Below are 19,913 nucleotides of genomic sequence, written 5' to 3'. Positions count from 1 at the left end.
TCTTAGGTTTTTTGATTAATTTATAACAGGTGATTATTCCAGTTATTGTCATTTAAAAAAAAATCTTAAAAAAAAAACTTGATTCAGAGAATGGAAACAAAAGAGTTGATGCTTGTCTTTAAGAATTTGATTGACCACAAAGTACCAGGATATCTCCCTGGTTTACATATGTAGCCCACACAACATAGCTATGCACTTGCATATTTGAATTTTAGATCTGTGTGCCCGTGTATTTTTAAGATTTGATCATTAAGGATAATGAGAATAGTTAGCTATGGATGAAACAAAGCTGTAGAGATTTAAAATACTGTATAATTTGCAAATAAGCAGATGAAACAAAGCAGGAGGCGTTGGTGTTTGCTCCCAGCAGTCTGCCAGCCTCATAGGTCCGATGGCTTGTGGAGCAGGTGGCAGGAGCAGTGGGCATGGGAGGCCAGTTCCATTGCGTCACCTCTGTGTAAGGCCTTGGACCTGTACCCCAGCGTTCTGTAAATAATACAAAACTGTATATTTTTCAAAGGATTTTTTTAAAAAACTTTGGGCAATCTTTTGTTAAGATGTTAAAAGAATAAAAGCTGGAAAGAGTTGTAATTTTCCATTTGTGTTGTTCCATGTAGCCTGTTTGATCTGCTGCTGCTCATACACATTTTCTAGCTCCTACAATCACCTCATACACATCACCTGCGCATGGATTCTGGGAAGGGTTGGTCCGAGGGGCTGATGTGGTGCTGCAAGTTAAACTTCCACTGGTGATGCCAGCAGCCCATATGGGAGGACAAGTTTTAACTCCCAGCTGCTCTATTTTTAATCTAACTCCCTGCCAAGGTGCTTGGGAGGCAGCAGACGACAATGGCCCACATACCTCCCATGTGGGAAACCAGAATGAAGTTCCTGGCTTTGGCCTGGCTCCCCACCCTGACCACTGTGGCCATTTGAGGAGTGAACTAGCCTATAGAAGGTCAGTTCTTTCTCTGCCTTTCAAATAGTTCTTTCTTTCTTTCTTTCTTTTTTTTTCAAAGATTTGTTTTGGGGCTAGGCAGATATACAGAGAAAAGGAGAGACAGAGAAAGATCTGTCTACTGGTTCACTCCCCAAGTGGCCACAACACCCAGAGCTGAGCTGATCTGAAGCCAGGAGCCAAGAGCTTCCTCTGGGTCTCCCACATCAGGGCAGGGTCCCAAGGCTTTGGGCCGTCCTTGACTGCTTTCCCAGGCCACAAGCAGGGAGCTGGATGGGAAGTGGAGCATCCAGGACTACAACCGGTGCCCATATGGGATCCCGGCACATGCATGGCGAGGATTCAGCCTCTAGGATATCTCGCCAAGCCCATAATTTCCTTTTTGAAAAACGAGTTGATTTGAGACCATGAGACTTCAAATGCCTTATTCTCTCTGTCCAATCATATAGGTGGGGTGTGGGGGGTTGCAGGTGGACAGTGGCTGGTGAAGTGGAGGCTTCCTGCTGTCTGCTATCCCAGGAGTGGGCAGTGAGGTCGTGAGGACCCAGTCTGCTGAACTGCTGGGGCGGGAGTGCCGCCTCTGAGCTGGCTGGTCCTGGCCAGCTTGTTCCCAGGGCAGCAGCCTTTGAATCCATAAAATCTTAATACTGTGTCCAGTAGACTCTGGCTGGTAGACTTTCCATCTTGACCCTTCATCAAAGCAACGTGGGGATGGCGTTTGGCACAGGGGTCAGAATGCCTGATGCCATGTCAGCAACTCAGATGAGCAGCCAGGTTCTGGCTCCACTCCCAGCTCCAGCTTCCTGGGAGGCAGCAGGTGGATCCAGGTGACGAATGCCTGGCTTCATCCTGGCCCAGTCCTGGCTGGTATGTGCCTTTACATAGTAAAACAGTGGATGAGAAATAGCTCTTTGGTGTTCAAATGAAGTTTTAAAGGCACCAAAGTCACCATTATTGATCAAATAAATTGAGCCATCTGGGGAAGAACATGCAAGCCTCCAATCTGGGGCTACCGGATTATTACACACTATGTTGTGAAAGTGTACATTTCTGGCCTGAACTGTAAGAAAATCAGCACTTTTCTAAAAAAAAGGGCACCACATTACCAGCAAACTCATGTGGGTTTGAGTCTCAGCTGCTCTACTTCCCATCCAGATACCTGCTTGTGGCCTGGGAGAGCAGCAGAGGACAGCCCAAGTCCTTGGACCCTCTGTCCTCATGGATGACTTAGGGGAAGCTCCTGGCTTCAGACCAGCTCAACCTTCACCATTGCAGTCCCTTGGGGAGTGAACCAGTAGATGGATGGTCTGTCTGTCTGGTTTTTGTTTTGTTTTGTTTTTGTTTTTTTAGATGTATTTTATTTTTATTAGAACGGCAGATTTACAGAGAGAAGATCTTTTACCCTTGATTTATCCCCCAAATAGTTGCAACAGCCAGAGCTGAGCCAATCTTCCAGGTCTGCCTCATGGCAGATCTGAGCACCAGGACAGGCTGGATTGCAACACCAGTCAATTCACATTGGGGCCAGGATTGGGGGCAGGCTGGGCCAGGCTACAGCAACTACTGGCAAATGCCAGGGTCAGGTGCGCCATGCCAGACCGGACAGCAGCACCCACCAGCACACATAAGACCTGGGGAGAGGGTGTTGATGGGCAGACCAGATGGTGGTCTGTTGGGGGATCCTGTGCTGGGCCACTGCTCCCACTGGTGAGTGTGAGAACTGGGACCCAGGGCAGACCATGCTAGGCAGGCTACACCACCAGTCAACCTGCATGTGAACGGGGTTACGAGGAGAGCCGGGCTGGGCTAAGCAACTGTATCAGCTGGTGCAGGTATGAGCCAGAATAAGTGCAAGCTGGGCCTTGTCACAGTGTCAGCTAGCAAGTACTGGGAATGGAGGGAAGTCCTGTCAAGCTAAACTGCAGGACTAACTGGAAAGTGTAAGATCTGGGGCTGGGAGTGGGCCTAGTGGGGAAACTGGAGCATCCCTCTGATGGGCTGCAATTCCCACTGGTGAGCATGAGAACCAGGGCTGGGGGTAGACCTCACTAGACAGGTGGTAGCACCTGCCAGCTAAGCGTGGGCTGGATAGTGCAGTCATTTGGACTGAGCTAATCTGTAGCACATATTAGTATGTAGAAAAGCTGAATGCAATGTGGGACAAACTGGACCAGTCTGCTGCACATAACCCAGGACTAGGGATGGCCCTGATGGGGGTGATTGTGGGTTGCTCTGACTGGGTTGCAGTTCCTGCTGGTGTATGTGAGGCCCAAGTGTGAGGAGGGCAGGGTATGGCTGGGCCGCAGCATCTGTAGCTTGCATAAGAGATGGGGCCGGAGACAGAACTGACCCAACAACTAAAATCACCAGTGTGTGAACAGGCTGATGAAAGTGATGGGCTGAGCAGGACCCCACATCAGCTGGCACACACAGGAGTCAGGTCTGTGGTCACTTCAGCCGAGGTTTCTTTGGGAAACCATCCCCCCTCAACTGAACCACTGGATAGAACGCCAGCCATGGGGAGCATCACAGGATCTGACCTTGAAGTGCATGTGTCAGAACTGGGTCTCAGTTGCTAAGACGGTGTGGCGCACAGCATGCCCAGCTGCACATGGAGGATATGGCAGTCCGTTGGGCCCTGCAGAGGACATCTGGTACCACAGCAGAGGATGGAAGGCAGAACAAATTGGACAGCACTCCCAGTCAAGGGTTGACAGCAAGTATCTGGGTGAGTGGAGACACTGAGAGGGACTGTGTCAGCCAATGGACCTCAGAAGGATTTCCTCATCCCTGGAGCAATGAAATCAACAGCATCTCCAAACTATCGACATCACGTGAGCAGAACCCTCGGCGCATGCTCCACACCGGGGACCCTGGGATAACATCGGGTAGCTGTTCCCCATCCCCAGGTACTGGTGCGGTTAGGATGCTGGCTGTGGCTTCTCCCCTTCCCCGCTTCCCCCAGATACAGGAAGAAGAAAAAGAAAAATGGAAACAAGGTCTCATCCACTTTCCCTTAGTCCTCGAGCCTTCCCATCCTGATCAGTGCTCCATATGGGCAAGTGTCCTCAATTATATAAACATCAAAGATAAATCTTCTTAAAAAATAATAAAAATAGGGCCTGGCCTGGTAGCCTAGTGGCTAATGTCCTAGCCTTGCACACTGGGCATCCCGTATGGGCAGCAGTTCATATCTCTGCTACTCCACTTCCCATCCAGCTCCCTGCTTGTGACCTGGGAAAGCAGCAGAGGACGGCCCAAAGCCTTAGGATCCTGTAGCTCAACAGGTGACCCAGAAGAAGCTCCTGGGTTCTGGCTTTGGATTGGCTCAGTACCGATTATTACAGCTACTTGTGGAGTGAACCAGTGGATGGAAGATCTTTCTCTTTGTCTCCTCTTCACTCTGTAAATTTGATTTTCCAATAAAAATAAGTATTTCTTTAAATAAATTTTAAAATATGTTATTTATATTGGAAAGACTGATTTACAGGGAGGAAAGACAAAGAAATATCTTCTATCCTTGCTTCACTCCTCAGATGGTTGCAACAGCCAGAGCTGAGCCAATCCAAATCCAAAGCCAGGAGCCTAGGAGCTTCTTCCGGGTCTCCCACGCGGGTGCAGGCTCCCAAGACTTTGGGCCATCTCCACTGCTTTCCCAGGCCACAAGCAGGGAGCTGGATGGGAAGTGGAGCAGCTGGAACACGGACTGACACTCACATGGGATGCTGGCAACCACAGGAAAAAGGATTAGCCTGTTGGGTTACTATACCAGACCCAGAAATTTTTGTCCTTCCTCTCTCTGTAACTCTGCCTTTCTAATAAAAATAACTAAACCTTGAAAAACAGTTGCAGGGCCCGGCGCAGTGGCCTAGCAGCTAAAGTCCTTGCCTTGAATGCGCCAGGATCCCATATGGGTGCCGGTTCTAATCCCAGCAGCTCCACTTCCCATCCAGCTCCCTGCTTGTGGCCTGGGAACGCAGTCGAGGACGGCCCAAGGCTTTGGGACACTGCACCTGCATGGGAGACCCGGAAGAGGTTCCAGGTTCCCGGCTTTGGATCGGCACAGCACCGGCTATTGCGGTCACTTTGGGGAGTGAATCATCAGACTGAAGATCTTCCTCTCTGTCTCTCCTCCTCTGTGTATATCTGACTTTGTAATAAAATAAATAAATCTTAAAAAAAAAAAAAAAGAAAAGAAAAACATAGTTACAAAGAAAGGGAGGGTGAGAGACAGATTTTCTGAAGGCTGGTTCCCTCTCTAATTGGTCTCAACAGTTGAGGTTGGCCCAGGCCAAAGCCAGGAGCTTGGAACTCTAGCTGGCTTTCCCAGGTAGCTGGCCCGGGGGCCCAAGGACTAGGGCCGTCTCACATGCCATCCCAGGCGCATTAGCAGGGAGCTGGATGGGAAGTGGAGCCGCTGGGAATCAAACTGATAGCCATGTGGGATTCAGAGAGCAGCTCTGTGCTATATGCCCCAAGAAGAGAAATTTTCATTGCTTGAAGCCACCAGGTGTATTATAATTTGTTGTAGCAGCCACAGTACATCAACAAACGTTCATGTAGACAACTGAAACCTAGAAGCAACCTCAGGGTCCATCCCCCCCTCACCATGATAAAAGTGAACAAGCAAAGTGTGTTGTAGACACATCCCACACCAAGACACAGGGCATCACCCTGTCAGGCCCCACACTTTGAATTCTGTGTGAGCAAAAGATTTCTTTCAGAATCACCATCAGTGGCAGACTTCTTTTTTTTTTTTTTTTTAAGATTTATTCATTTTATTATAGCCAGATATACACAGAGGAGGAGAGACAGAGAGGAAGATCTTCCATCTGATGTTTCACTCCCCAGGTGAGCCGCAACGGGCTGGTGCTGTGCCGATCCGAAGCCGGGAACCAGGAACCTCTTCCGGGTCTCCCACGTGGGTGCAGTGTCCCAATGCATTGGGCCGTCCTTGACTGCTTTCCCAGGCCACAAGCAGGGAGCTGGATGGGAAGTGGAGCTGCTGGGATTAGAACTGGCGCCCATATGGGATCCCGGGGCTTTCAAGGCGAGGACTTTAGCCGCTAGGCCACGCTGCCGGCCCCAGACTTCTTGTTCTATGTAAGTTTTTACAAGTGTCTTCTACACAGGTTACTGGAGCATAAAGGGTTAAGGTATTGCTTGATGACCTCTAGCTTCTAGATAGAGCTTTTGGTCCGGGCTGGTCTCCCCTCCAATTGAAAACAGCTTCCAGACAGCCATGGCTGCCTGGTCCTCCCAGCGCTGGGGGAAAGCTGTAAAAGCCAGCTTAGAAACAGCCTTTTCTGTGGCTCACTGAGTCTCTAGGAGGCAGACCTTCAGACTCCCACGAGGATAACGAGAGCTGACCCACGTGGCCGGAGAGGCTGCGTTCCTAGCCTTCTCTGGGTCCTATGGCTTCTTGCCTCCAGTCTTCCTGACATTTGAGCGGGGCTCGCATTATTGCGCCCCAAAGCGCCACGCCACCCAGGCCTGCCCGCAGCCATGGGACGATCGGTGCTGTGGTGTGGCCCAGCAGGTCCCTGGCCATACACGAGAGGCAGAACGGGCGGCGAGTGTCCCTCTGTGTGGAGAACAATCTCGATGAGCTAGTCGGCGCTTGGGGATCTTCCTGTGCACCTTGGTCCCCGTGCGCAGCTCCATCGGGTTCCATTTGGAGGAGAGGAGGGGGGCTAATTGAGGGGCTGCAGCTTCAGCGGGTAGTCAAAGACCGGGTTCCTGTAGGCCACCAGGTGCGTGTCCGGAGGCGGCGGGGCACCTGGGGTCCTGCACCGCCTGCACAGGCACGCGGCTAGCACGAGGCTACAAAGGAGCAGCAGGCCGCTGACAGCGCCCAGCCCTGCTAGGACGAGCCCCGCGCTGGGCCTGGTGCTGAAGGCGGTGCATGCGCTCCTGCGGGCTGCGGCCCGGAGCCGGCTCAGGCCCGCCCGGTTGGCGGCCAGCACGCACACGCGGTAGGTGGTGGCCGGCGAGAGCCCGTACAGCAGGTGCTGGCGCGCTGTGGCGGGGATGTCCGCCACCACCGACTGGTTCCCCGCTTGGCCTTCCACGGAGTAGCGGATCTGGTACGTGCGCACCACCGAGGTGGGGGCACACCAGTGCACCAGCGCCCACGTGTCCGCCGTCTCCGACACGGCCTGCAGCAGGGGCGGGTCGGGGGCCACGTCTTCACCGCTGAGGCCGGGACACCGGCACCGCGAGCGCCTCTGCAGCTCGGCGCACGGGGTCTGCAGATGCCTGCAGGGATGGTAATCGCAAAAGACGTCGGGGGCAGGCGCCCTCACCTCCTCCAGGGTGCCCTCCTCCTCCTCCTCTTCATCACTGTAGTCGCCCGTCAGGAAGACAGGACTCTTGTCCTCTGAAGGGCTTGGGTGGGGAGCCCGGGCGCCACTCTGTGTCCTCTGCTGAGGCTGCGGCGTGACCCAGGAACTTGGCCGAGTAGGGACAGGACTTGGGGGTTTACTGGACAGGGGAGTGGCAGTGGCAGAGCTGGGAGTGTGAGGCCTTCCCCCTCCTCCTCTTCCGGGCTCACTTCTGGCTGTACTGGCAGCCCTGGGTGGTACATTGCATTGGCTGCACCCCACTGAGGAGCTGGGTGTGCCCGAGAGGGAGGAAGCCTTCGTAATGCTCCGCTGGCCCGCTGCAGGCTGAGTGGAGGCGGCGGCGGGCCCCTGTGTGGATGCGGTATGCGTGGCGCCAAAGAAGTGGGCATTTGGAGCAGCAAGGGTGGTGTTTCGGTCGGCCTGGCACACGCGGGGCAGCTGCAAGAGGGAGACAGGTGCCGAGAAGGGGCCGCTGGATCCTGCAGCAGGGGCACACATGGTGTCCGCTGCCCTGATGGGAAGAAGTAGTCGGCAGTTAGAACCGTCCCGCTTCAGCAATGCACCTGACTCTTCAGCGCGGGTACCACGTCCTGCCAGGCAGCGTCAAAATACTTCTGCAGAGCCACCCAGTCTCTGGGGACACCTCTGGAGGCGGTCCCATTGGGCAGAGAAGATGCACAGTTGGAAAGAAGAACCAGCTGCCCCAGACCCTGAGGACCAGCCAGGGGCGGGGTCTAGCCCAGGCAAGCACTGTGGGAGGCAGGCCAAAGCTTGCTACTTCCTCCCACCTGTCTGCTTCCTGGCAATGAGCACCTTCGCCCTAACAGTGGCTGAGTCTCGCTTAAGCAGAAACGCTTGAGGCTAGAAGTGCTTTAGAGGTTTCTGGATTTGAGAATCTGTACATACACAAGGAGGTACACTGGGGCCGGACTCAAATTTAAACACGGAATTCACACACACTGCACACCCAAAACCTGAAGGTGACATTATACAATATTCTTTTTTTTTAAAGATTTATTTATTTTTTATTGGAAAGGCAGATATACAGAGAGGAGAGACAGAGAGGAAGATCTTCTGTCTGATGGTTCACTCCCCAGGTGACAGCAACGGCTGTTGCTGCACTGATCCAAAGCCAGGAGCCAGGAACCTCTCTCCGGGTCTCCCACATGGATGCAGGGTTCCAGTCTTGGGCTGTCCTCAACTGCATTCCCAGGCCACAAGCAGGGAGCTGGATGGGAAGTGGAGCTGCCGGGATTAGAACCAGTGCCCATATGGGATCCCGGCATGTTCGAAGCAAGGACCTTAGCCGCTACGCTATCGCGCCGGGCCCTTATACAATATTCTTTTTTTTCCTAAGATTTATGTATTTTTTTTATCAATATTCTAAAATAATTTTGGGGGGCTGGTGTTGTGGCATAACGAATCAAGTTGCTACCTGCAGTATTGGCATCCAATATGGATGCTGGATAGAGTCCTGGCTGCCCCACTTCCAATCCAGCTCCCTGCTAATGTATCTGCGAGGGTAGTGGAGGATGGCCCAAGTGCACCCATGTGGGAGACCCAAAAAAGGCTCCTGGCTCCTGGCTTCAGCCTGGCCCCTTTAAGGAGTCAACCAATGAATGGAAGACTTACCCCATCCCATCTCTGTAACTATGCCTTTCGAATAACAAAATACATATTTAAAGAAATGAAATAACTGGGCCTGGCGCAGAAGCCCAGTGGCTAAAGTCCTTGCCTTGCATGCCGGGATCCCATATGGGCTCCAGTTTGTATCCCAGCAGCCCCACTTTCCATCCAGCTCCCTGCTTGTGGCCTGGGAAAGCAATCAAGAACAGCCTAAAACCTTGGGACCTTGCCCCTGTGTGGGAGACCTGGAGGCAGCTCCTGAATCCTGGCTTCAGATTTGTTCAGCTCCAGCTATTGTGGCCACTTGCGGAGCGAATCAATGGACAGAAAATCTTCCTCTCTGTCTCCCCTCCTCTCTGTATATCTGACTTTCCAATAAAAATAAATAAATCTTTAAAAAAAAAAAAAAGAAATAACTTCGAGCAGGAAACCATGTTTCATGGCATGGAATTTTCCACTTGTGGGTTCACAGTTGATTTAGATTCTAGAACATTCTGGAGTTCATATTCAGACCAGGATGCTCAACCTGTACTAGTGAACATTTTCGAGTGCTTGCCTTGCGCGCTCTGCCCCATTAATTAACTTAACCTGCTCTACCTTATATAGGCATGATTGTCCCCATTTTACAGAGGAGTGAGTAGAGGCATAGAGAGATGAGGAAATCCAGCCAAAAGCAACGACAGCAGGTACCAGGAGGCCAGGCTCTGGTTTAAGAAGCTGCCCTGGGAACCACCTCACTCATACCACAGTGACAGCCTGAACTGTAACGGGCCTGGGGGCAGGGGACACACACACACACACACACACACACACACACACACACACACTCAAGCTCCACTTCACAGTCAGACTTGTGTGTGTGGGGGGGAGACAAGAAAGAAACCCACAGCATGGAATTTGTGGGTTGTGTGCCAAAGCGAAGCCGTCTGCTGCGGGGATGGCTGGAGCGTGCTTGGGGTGTCCCTGCGCCCTGGCTCCCATGCTCCCCTGGCCGTGGCTCTAGGTCTCCATGCACAGTAGCTCTCACAGGATGTCTTTTGCTCCTGTCCCCCCAGGGCTGCTGGCTTTGGGCTGAAGGCCAGGCTCTATCCCAGGATCTCATCGAGGCCCTGGGATTAAACAGTTTTGGAAGAAGACAGATTCTGCCTTCTCCATCCAGTGGGGTGTGCATCAGAACACCTCTTTGCCTCCCTTTGCCTCATCTGCACAATGGGGCTGCAGTAGCACCTGTATTGACAGAAACAAGCTGGCTGTTCACTCATCTATTTTCTTTCCCATTGGGCATATGACTTGACTACATTTCCCAGCCTCCCTTGCAGCTAGGTGTGGCTGATGAGTGTGATTGGAAAGGAGGCCGGCAAACCACTTCCTGACCTGGCCCATTAAAAATGTTCCAGGGCCCAGCGCAGTGGCCTAGCAGCTAGAAGTCCTTGCCTTGAACACGCTGGGATCCCATATGGGCACCAGTTCTAGTCCCGACAGCTCTGCTTCCCATCCAGCTCCTGACTTGTTGCCTGGGAAAGCAGTCGAGGTTGGCCCAAAGCTTTGGAACTCTGCACTCGTGTGGGAGACCCGGAAGAAGTTCCTGGCTTCTGGCTTCAGATCAGCGCAGCACCAGCCATTGTGCTCACTTGGGGAGTGAATCATCAGATGGAAGATCTTCTTCTCTGTCTCTCCTCCTCTCTGTATATCTGACTTTGCAATAAAAATAAATAAATCTTAAAAAAAAAAAAACCTTCCAGTTCTGCTCTGTGATTCTTGCCCTTCTGGTGGGAATGGAGGCAAAGTGACTGAGTGACCATGTAGGGGAGGGCCGCCCTGCCCAGATACAGTGGCCAGGGCAAGAGCTAAGGAGGAGGAGGTGCAATTCCTGCAGGCTGGCCCTTGCTGCCCGCTCCTTCCCCGCCATCTGCTGTATTACCTGCTAAGAACGGTTCTGCTAGTATCCATGAGGAGCCATGATAACTCACAGCTGCATGTGAGGGGGTTGCCAAAGAGGCTGATGGACAGGACCTGGGAGGAATTTAGGGTCCAAGGCGGCCAGGACGTCAGGTTGCAGCTGAAATATACACACACACACATGACAATGAAACCAGGCTTTACCAGTCCACAGACAGGGTGTCAGGGATAAACTCTTAGAGATGACATGGAACTTATTAAGTAAAAACCCCAGCCTTGGGCTTACTTCTTTCCTAATATCATCCTCCCAATCCAAAGGGGATGCCTGTGCCCACTGGTTATGTGAATTTGCTAGGATGAGAGTGCTTATCTATGTAAACCTCCTCATACCAGTAGACATATTATAGACCAGCAACAGGGAAAGTCAACAAGCAGACTACTACTACTTACTGGAGCGCAGCTGACGGCATGCCATACTGGCCCTTGGGAGGTTGCCTCACTGAAGAGCATTGGTCAGCTCTTGCTCAGGGCAGAAAATTCTCAAACCTCATAGTTGGAAACAGAACTACCCCTTACCCCGGTTCCGTGGGTTGGTTCAGCGGTTCCTGGGGGCTGATGGTCTAGGATGACCTCTCATATGTGGAGCATCAGCAAGTGTACCTGGACCTCCCATGGCCCCTCACCACCACGTGGCTGGCCCATGCTACCCCATGACAGTGGAGAGGACCCCAACAGCAAGAGAGGACAAATTCCAACATCCGTAGGCAATTCAGCTTACGTCACATTTGCTCAAGTCCCACTGGCCTCAGTTTTAGCTAAACTGCTTCAAACATGAGAGGAGCTGCAGCCAGCTGGCAAAGGGCCATGCTGTAGAGAGCTGCAGAGCCCACCACACCCAGCGAGGGGAGAGCCACTCCTGGCTCCTTCCTGTCTTCCCTGGAATCCCAGAGTTTGGTCTCAGCTCTCCCTACTCCCAGGATCAGCCAGGCTTCCAGTTCTGGCCTCCTTTACAGTCTTCAGTTAGGATCAATAGGAACAGCAGGGGTTCACTTTTATGTTCAAATCTCTTCTGATCACATGGTTTCCACTATCTGTCCAACAACCTGTCTTTTCCTACTGTTTTGGAACAGATGTTGGTGACTGGGAGAAGGAACGCAATGCCGCCCAAATGTACTCCATCACTTCTGGCCTGGGGAAAGTGACAGGCACCCTCTTGGTAATATCAGATATGTGCATATGCCATTAACGCTGAAATGCAAGCCATTCATCTGCACTTGCAGGAGCTTTAGAGAAATGGGCCAGCCATGTTCTTCCTGAAGATGCCTTGTTGATCTGATCTGATGGAGGGTTAACCCCCGCTGCTCCGTGGGGGGCGGGGCATACCTCTGCTGTTGATCATAGTGTATTGTGATGACTGGCAGATACCTGCTGCCCTCACTCAACTTTGAGCTCCCCAAAGCAGGTGTCAGGTTCCTACCACCATAACCATTAAAATCACCCCATCACCAGCACCATCATGGCCACCACCACCACCACCACCATCATCATAACCATCACCAGCACATCGTAAAACTACCATCATCACCATCATCATAACCATCACCATCACCACCATCACCGTCGTCTTCACTGATGTGAAGGACACCCACTCTGCACCGACACTGAGCTAAGTGCCCTACACCGACTCTCAGTCCCTCATGAAAAGTTGGGATCAAAGTCCTGTGACGGTATCTCTATTTTACAGAAGAAGCTTCATGATGTTTGGATTCTGGCATTGCACACAGCTTTGGAAAATTTTCATGGAGCTCAAAGAGGAAGTCAGGGCCACAGATTTAAAGCATTTTCCTCATAGCACCACATGGAAGGAAGGAAGGAAGGGAGGGAGGGAGAGAGAGAGGGAGGGAAGGAGGACTGCCCCCAAGGCCCTGTCTCTCCTCCTTCTGCAGAATAACTTCACCTTTGGTGGCTGCACTTCTCCACAAAACCTGCACTGAGAAATCCAAAGACATGAGACGAGTCGGCAGAGAAGATGGAGAACTAGCTCTGACGGGACTGATCAGAGGCCAGAGGTGCCCCACGCTCAGATCCCCTACGTGGCTCCCAAAAAAAGAGGAACCCTGGGATCCTCTTTATGTGAGTTCTTTCCTGTTACAAGTCAGGACTTCTAACAGAGCAGGAGAGGTGCAGGCACCGGCAGGATGGTGCGATGCGTCAAGTGGCTGCTTGTAACACTGGCATCCCGTGTCAGAGCACCGGGGAAAGTTCTGGCTGCTCCACTTCAGAGTCAGCTCCCTGCTAATATGCCTGAGAAAGCAGTGGAGGATGGTTCAAGTGCCGGGCCCCTGTCATCCTCGTGGGAGATCCAAACAGATTTCCAGGTTCCTGGCTTTGGTCTGGACCAGCCCCAGATGTTGTGGCCATTTGGGATACAAAGCAGCAGCTGGAAGATATTCTCTCTGTCTCTCTCCTAATTTGCTTTACATATAAACAAACCTTAACATAAAGGAATTGGTGTAGGAACACACCGGACATCCACCAGGCCAGAGGGCACTAACTCCAGGTCCCAGCTAAAAGGGAGACACTCCTCCCATCTCAGCCTTCCTCAGTACATCTTGGCATCTTGGACCTGCTCAAACCCCACAGAGCACTGAACTTGGAGAACCTGGGGAAGCAGGTGGGTCCAGACAGATATTTGAAGTTCTCATCCCAGCCCACTCCCTTCTATTGTACATATACCAGTTCAGGACAACCAGAGGAGTTCGTGACTTTCACCTAACTGCAGCCTGTAGGAGCTGCATGGCTCTCAAGGTGGCTGCACCATCTGGAACCTTCTCAAGATAACACCCAGGGAGTAAGGAAGAGCAAAAATCCCAGAGAGGATTCAGGAGACCAGGAGAGAAAAGTTAAGGTCAAGAACCTTCTGGAAAATGCAGCACAGCATGAAAGTTGGTGGTGTGTGATCAAGACGCATCTGGGAAGCACTCACTTCTGCAGCAGGAGATGCTGGAGCTGAGGAGTGTCTTCAAAGATGGCCGTGTGGACGGAAGCAAGTGCCGGGGAATCCTGGCAGTCCAGGTGCTGCAGGTGCGGCGTCATCTTGAAGACGTCCCCCTCCAGGGTCCTCAGCCTGGGCATCCGTCTCAGGTAGAGGTGCGTGAGATTTGGCAGGTCTTGCATCCAGCTCGACTCCACTGAAACACACAGGGTACCTGCCCACTGCCCAGAAAGGTGCAATCGGGGGGAAGGGATTGGGGAAGGGGGCAGCACAGCATCAGAGAAGATCTCGGACAGTCTCGGGGAAGGTCATTGCCAAGCACCAGCTCAGTGGCTGTGGCCTTGGGGATCCCAGAGAGTTCAGCTGTTTCAAAGGTACAGGGCCTGGGGCAGGGGACCAGCCCTTCTCTTTCTGCCCTAGGCATCCAAAGCCAAGGACAGGAACGACTGGCCAAGGCCACACAGCTGGAAAGGGTCAGAATTATTGCAGGACACTGCATCCAATGGGCTGCTATCCCAGTCTTCTTCAGTTGCACACCCTCTCCCCGAGCCTCGTCTGAATGGACAAACAGAAACCACTGCAGCCCACAGAGCAGACACATCCAGGGATTCATCTTGGGAGCACCTGTTATACCTATAGCGCTAACTGCCTGTTTGGTTCCCAGTTCACACTAGTCGTTTCCAAAGCCACGGACTTGCTCCTCCCTTCTATGAATACTTTTCCAGCTATGGAGGGCAGTGGCAGACACAGTGGCTAGTTTTGGAGTGGGGGAAAGCGATGTGGACCCGGAACGCCTGCAGTCAGGTTGGGAGGTATTAAGTGCCCAAGCACCTGGAAGGCTCCTGGCAAATCTTTCACCTTTCGGTGCCTGGCTTCCTCCTAGGCAAAATGGTGATAGAAAGATTTAAGTCCCGTGGTGGGGCCTTCCATCCCGGGCCCGTTTACTCGGGAAGTGGAGGGGACGTTATTCGGGAATCTCATTGTGAGCCAGATGTCCGGGTCACGCCGTGGAAGAACCCAACCCTGACCCCGGGACTCACCACGCTCCAGGAATGTATCGCTCAGATCCAGGACCTCTATGGCCAGGGGTGCGCCGGCCGCCCCCGCAAACGCCGCCTGGGCGAAGGCCGCCGGCGCCCCGCGGCCCAGCGCCGTGGAAGAGAGGTTGAGCAGCCGCAGTTCAGGCACGCACGCAAAGGCCTGTGGCTGCAGCGCCTGCAGCGGGTTCCCGGAAAGCAGCAGCGAGCGGAGGCTGGGCAGCTCGGGCGCGGCGCATCGCGGCAACGCGGCCAGGCAGTTGTAGCTGAGGTCCAGCGTGTGCAGCGCCGCCGGCCCGCCGGGCCCCCAGCGCAGCGTCGCGATGTCGTTGTGGTGCAGCGTGAGCACCTGCAGCTGCCGCAAGTGGCCCAACTCCGGCGCGCTCAGGGCGCGCAGCAGGTTGTGGCTGCCGTCGAGGCTGCGCAGCGCATGGGGCAGGCAGCTGGGCAAGAGCTCCAGGCTGCGGTTCGCCAAGTTCAAATCTGTGGTCGCCGCGGCGGGAGTTACCTCGCAGGGCGAGCTGGTGGTGGTGCTGCTCGCGCTCGCCCAGGGGCCCTGATGAGTGAACCAGAAGATCGGGACCATGCGCTGGGAAGTCTCTGCCCGGCCTGGGCGCAGTACTGTGGAAGGCGGCAGCAGTAGTAGCAGCAGCAGGGCGTGCCACATGGCGCGCGGCTGGAGAGGGGCAGAGGGGCAGGCAGGACAGCCGGTTAACCTCGGAGGAAACCTCCGAAGGAAGGGTCGAGTGGGCCAACTCCCCTCCACTTGCAGCCCAAGGAGGGAGGACGGGTGTAGGTCCAGGATATGACTTTGCCCCATTGGAACCACCCAGCCGTGGAGAGTCCTGGCTTGCAAGTTTTTTGGGGGGGAGGGGTGTGAGAGAGGGGAGCTCTCAAGGTTGGCTTTAGGAGCAGAAAGGAACCCCTAGATAGCTGGGAGGCCCCTCCCTCGTGGCTCCCAACAAAAGCCACGATCCCTGCAGCCGGGAGGATCCGGCCGCGGTGAGCTTGCCTGCGAACGGAATGGCCCTGGCAGAGGTCACCGGCTTCCTCCTCTCTCCTCTCCTCTCTCCCCTCTCTTACTGCCCTCCGAGCTCATCATCAGATCTCCCAGCAGTCACCCAGGCCCTGCAGGGAGGTTCATCAGGGTCGAGGTGATGGGAAGGGTCCTGGAGTTGGGGCCAGCAGTCCTGGCATCTGGCAATGTGCCCTACTCACCCGACAGGGTCCTGTTGGCTCTCGGGGCCTAAATGCCCCTTCGTAGTCCTCAGGCTCTGTCTGTGGGATTCCAGAACCGCTGGCGGAGGCAGCAGCTCAGCTCTGGGCTTCAGAGAGTGGCCTGCTTCTCAGCTGCCCCTCCCCTGCCACATCTCTGGGCAGCCCGAGGCCCCTCCTCCCCTCTTCCCCCGCCCAGGTCTGCCTGCAGCCCGCACCTCCACTTTGGGGGCTTTTCTTTCTGAGCACTGCATCACGTCATTCCCCTTAGGGGCTACTGTGCCCAGGGTGGAGTTCACTCCTGGGAGAACTGTCTGTAAGCACCTGGGGGATGGTGAAGCCCCCTGCGGTGCCAAAGAAGGTGAGGGGCAGGACTCAAAATGGTAAAAATGAAATTCACTTACCACCTGAAACTTGTGAACCAGGTGATATCCCAGCATTTAGAAGGTATAAGGATGGGGCCTGGCGTTGCAGCCTAGAGGCTGGAGTTCTCGCCTTGCACACACCGGAATCTCATTTGGGTGCCAGTTCTAATCCCAACGGCCCCACTTCCCATCCAGCTCCCTGCTTGTGGCCTGGGAAAGCAGTCGAGGACGGCCCAAAGCTTTGGGACCCTGCACTCGCGTGGGAGACCTGCAGGAAGCTCTGGGTTCCTGGCTTTGGATCAGCTCACCTCCTGCAACTTGGAGAGTGAATCAGCACATGGAAGATCTTCCTCTCTGTTTCTCCCCCTCTGCTTATGTGACTTTTCAATAAAAATAAATAAATCTTTTTTTAGAAAGGAAGGTATAAGGATGGAGGCAGGGTCTCTTTGTGGGTGCAGGGGCTCAGGCACTTGCGCCGTCTTCTGCTGTTCTCCCGGTTGCATTCGCAAGGAGTTGGTTTAGAAGCGGAGCAGCTGGGATTTGAGCTGGCACCATATGGGATGCCAGTTTCGCAGGCAGTGGCTTAACGTGCTGTGCCCCAACACTGGCCCCAGAAGGGAGGGACTTTAGAACTTGTCTTGTGGGACTGGCCTTGTGGCGTAGCAGGTTAAGATATAAACTGCAGTGGCAACATCCAAAACTCGCGGCACTGATTTGTGCCGGGAAAAGCAGTAGTGGTGGCTCAAGTACTTGGATCCCTGTCACCCGGGTGGGTAACTCAGGCTTCTGGCTTCAGGCTGAACCAGCAAGGGTCACTGGGCCAACTAGGTAGTAAGCCAACGGATGGCTTCTCTCTTCCTCTTTCTGTCATTCTACCTTTCAAAGCTGACCCTCCGTAAGGGGCATTGGACAGTCTAATGTCACATGGTTCCCAACTGCCCATGAGAAGGAAGCGGGAGCCGATCCTCACTGATTCCCTCCGGGCAATGGGCTTATTTATGCAGTGCCCACATCTCACTCCAGGTGTGAGCAAGTGAGGCCAGGCTGTTGCGAAGATTTCCTTGGGTTTTGACCCCTGCTATCCCATCCCAGTGCTATAACTTCGAGAGCAAACACTCCCATGTAGGCTCCTTCCACTGGGGTCCAACCCGGCTCTGTTCACCTTTGGGCAGCCTGGGTTGGGGCAGGTGCTGGTCCAGGTGACAGCTTAGGTGGTAGCTCCTGGGGGTCGGGGTGCACCGGATGCTCTGCAGAGAGCTCTCCCGGGGTTCTGAGGAAGGAATGTGCAGGCTTCCAGCTTGCATTCTTTTCTGACACCAGAGATAAGGAGAGAGTGGGAGGGAGAGCGGGGGGAGGAGGCGGTACCAGCCCGTCAGGTCTCCCCTTGGGGGTGCTGTGCAAAGTAAACTTCCAGGGGGGAGTGTGCGCAGGCTCCCCTGCAGGCAACGATCCAGAGGAAAAGCAGTGCTGGGCTGAAATTCCTGTTTATTTTCCCGTTGAGGTGTCCTTCATTAGCAGGAGGGTTCAAAGACGCCACTGGCTGGACCTTGGAAGAGTTGAAGTGCGAGAGCCGACTCAGCTCTGCCACTTTGTTTTACATTTGTCTGCAGGAAGGAAGATGAGACAGATGATGGGCTGTTTTCACTAACCATACTCTGGAACTTAGCACAGCCAGGGACCGCCCTCTAGGGTGAAGCACTTGACCTGGGAACTCCCGGCTGCTGGGGACCCAGCCCTACTCCCATCTTGGCAGCTGGATGCCTGCCTTGGAGTCCACTAGGCCAGTAGTTTTCATCTGCAGTATCAGTGAGCTGGTTCAGCACACACAACTTGAGAATTTACCAGCACTTGGCGCAGGTGGTCCCGTGTAAAATGGGGGCTCAGACATGAGTGAAACTCGGAATCTGCCTTCAAGCCATTGCCAGTCCAGAGAACCGTGCACACAGCGCGGGGGCAGAGGGCTCACCCTCGGCTCCATTTGCACGGGGAATGTGTCTGGCCACTCGTTGCTGCATCCCAGGTCTGGCCTGAAAGCCAGACACACCAGGCAGCTTCAGAAAGTTTATGGAATCACACTTGATGCCTTTAAAAAGGTGTGGTGCCTAATAAACTTGACGATGGATTCCATTTTCCACGAGCTTTGAGCAGTGCCCCATATTTGTTAGATGAATGAATGTGGCTGCATTCCTCTCTTTTTCTATTTCTGGTCAGTTGTATTTCCTTACTCAGGATTTTCCCGACAAGAGCAGCCAGGGTTTGTCTGTGTAGTGATTTTGATTTCTAATATGTGAAGGATTTTTTTTTCCCTAAAAAATGAAAATGCTGGAGTTGCACAAGCAAAGCCAGGGTGAGGAATCTCAAGGTCATGCATTGCTCATCGCTGTGGCAAGTTGCACACTGTGTGTGGCTGTTCAACCGCATTTTCTTGGATGAAGAAATGTATACATGCGTGCCGTCCCGTAAGCACACAGACATGTGCTCCGCACCGGTACTCACCATGAAAATGGCAATCTAGGAGCTGGCGTTGTGTCACAGCAAGCTAAGCCTCTGCCTGCAACGCTGGCATCGCATATGAGTGCCGGTTAGAGTTTTGGTTGCTCAGCTTCTGGTCCAGCTCTATGCTGGTGGCCTGGGAAAGCAGCAGAGGATGGTTCAGCACTGTGGGTCCCTGCACCCATGTGGGAGACCCAAAAGAAGCTTTGGACTCCCAGCTTTGACCTGGCCTCGTCCTGACTGTCACAGCCATTTCGGGGAGTGAACCAAGCGATGGAAGGTTCTCTGTCTTTCCTTCCTTCTTTGCAACTCTGCCCTTCAGATAATTTCTGGACGATACACCTGCTTATTGGCATGAGCCCCTTGGAGCTGTTTCTTCTCCTATGTCACGGCATCTGGCACCATGTGGCATGGTGACTGCTACATCAGCATGAGTCCCCAGGAAATCGAGGGCTACCCTGGGCTGAACAAAGCAGGTAACACATAGGGTGAGGAAGTCTCTCCTTTTTGGTTGCTTATCACTGCAGCATAACCTACTGGTGTGGCTTGATGCGGAGTTTAATTGAAGCGTCATTTTCATTCACTCATCCATTCCTTCATTCATTGAATATTTGCTCTATGCTAGGTTCTGTTCTTTTTTTTTTTTAAGATTTATTTTATTTTTTATTACAAAGTCAGATATGCAGAGAGGAGGAGAGACAGAGAGGAAGATCTTCCATCCGATGATTCACTCCCCAAGTGAGCCGCAACGGCCAGTGATGCGCCGATCCGAAGCCGGGAACCAGAAACCTCTTCCAGGTCTCCCACACGGGTGCAGGGTCCCAAGGCATTGGGCCATCCTCGACTGCTTTCCCAGGCCACAAGCAGGGAGCTGGATGGGAAGTGGAGCTGCCGGGATTAGAACCGGCGCCCATATGGGATCCCGGAGCGTTTAAGGTGAGGATGTGAGCCGCTAGGCCACGCCGCCGGGCCCGAGGTTCT

General features: G+C 53.5%; 1 protein-coding gene across 1 annotated transcript; it reads right to left on the bottom strand.

The window, feature by feature from the left end:
• Nucleotides 1–6,060: 6,060 nt before the first annotated feature.
• Nucleotides 6,061–15,540, bottom strand: LRRN4 (leucine rich repeat neuronal 4). Its single transcript, XM_058679616.1, has 5 exons — nucleotides 14,863–15,540; nucleotides 13,814–14,018; nucleotides 10,850–10,987; nucleotides 6,296–7,813; nucleotides 6,061–6,259 (listed from the first exon to the last, which is right to left on the bottom strand). Exons 1-4 carry the CDS (start codon nucleotides 15,524–15,526, stop codon nucleotides 6,652–6,654), a joined length of 2,169 nt encoding a protein of 722 aa, XP_058535599.1. The 5' UTR covers nucleotides 15,527–15,540; the 3' UTR covers nucleotides 6,061–6,259; nucleotides 6,296–6,651.
• Between the last annotated feature and the right edge of the window lie 4,373 nt (nucleotides 15,541–19,913).

Source organism: Ochotona princeps, chromosome 22, assembly GCF_030435755.1.
Source record: "Ochotona princeps isolate mOchPri1 chromosome 22, mOchPri1.hap1, whole genome shotgun sequence".
In the NCBI taxonomy this organism is placed as follows: Eukaryota; Metazoa; Chordata; class Mammalia; order Lagomorpha; family Ochotonidae; genus Ochotona; species Ochotona princeps.
Note: the sequence above shows the minus strand (reverse complement) of the source record. Positions and strands in the feature narration are given on the sequence as shown.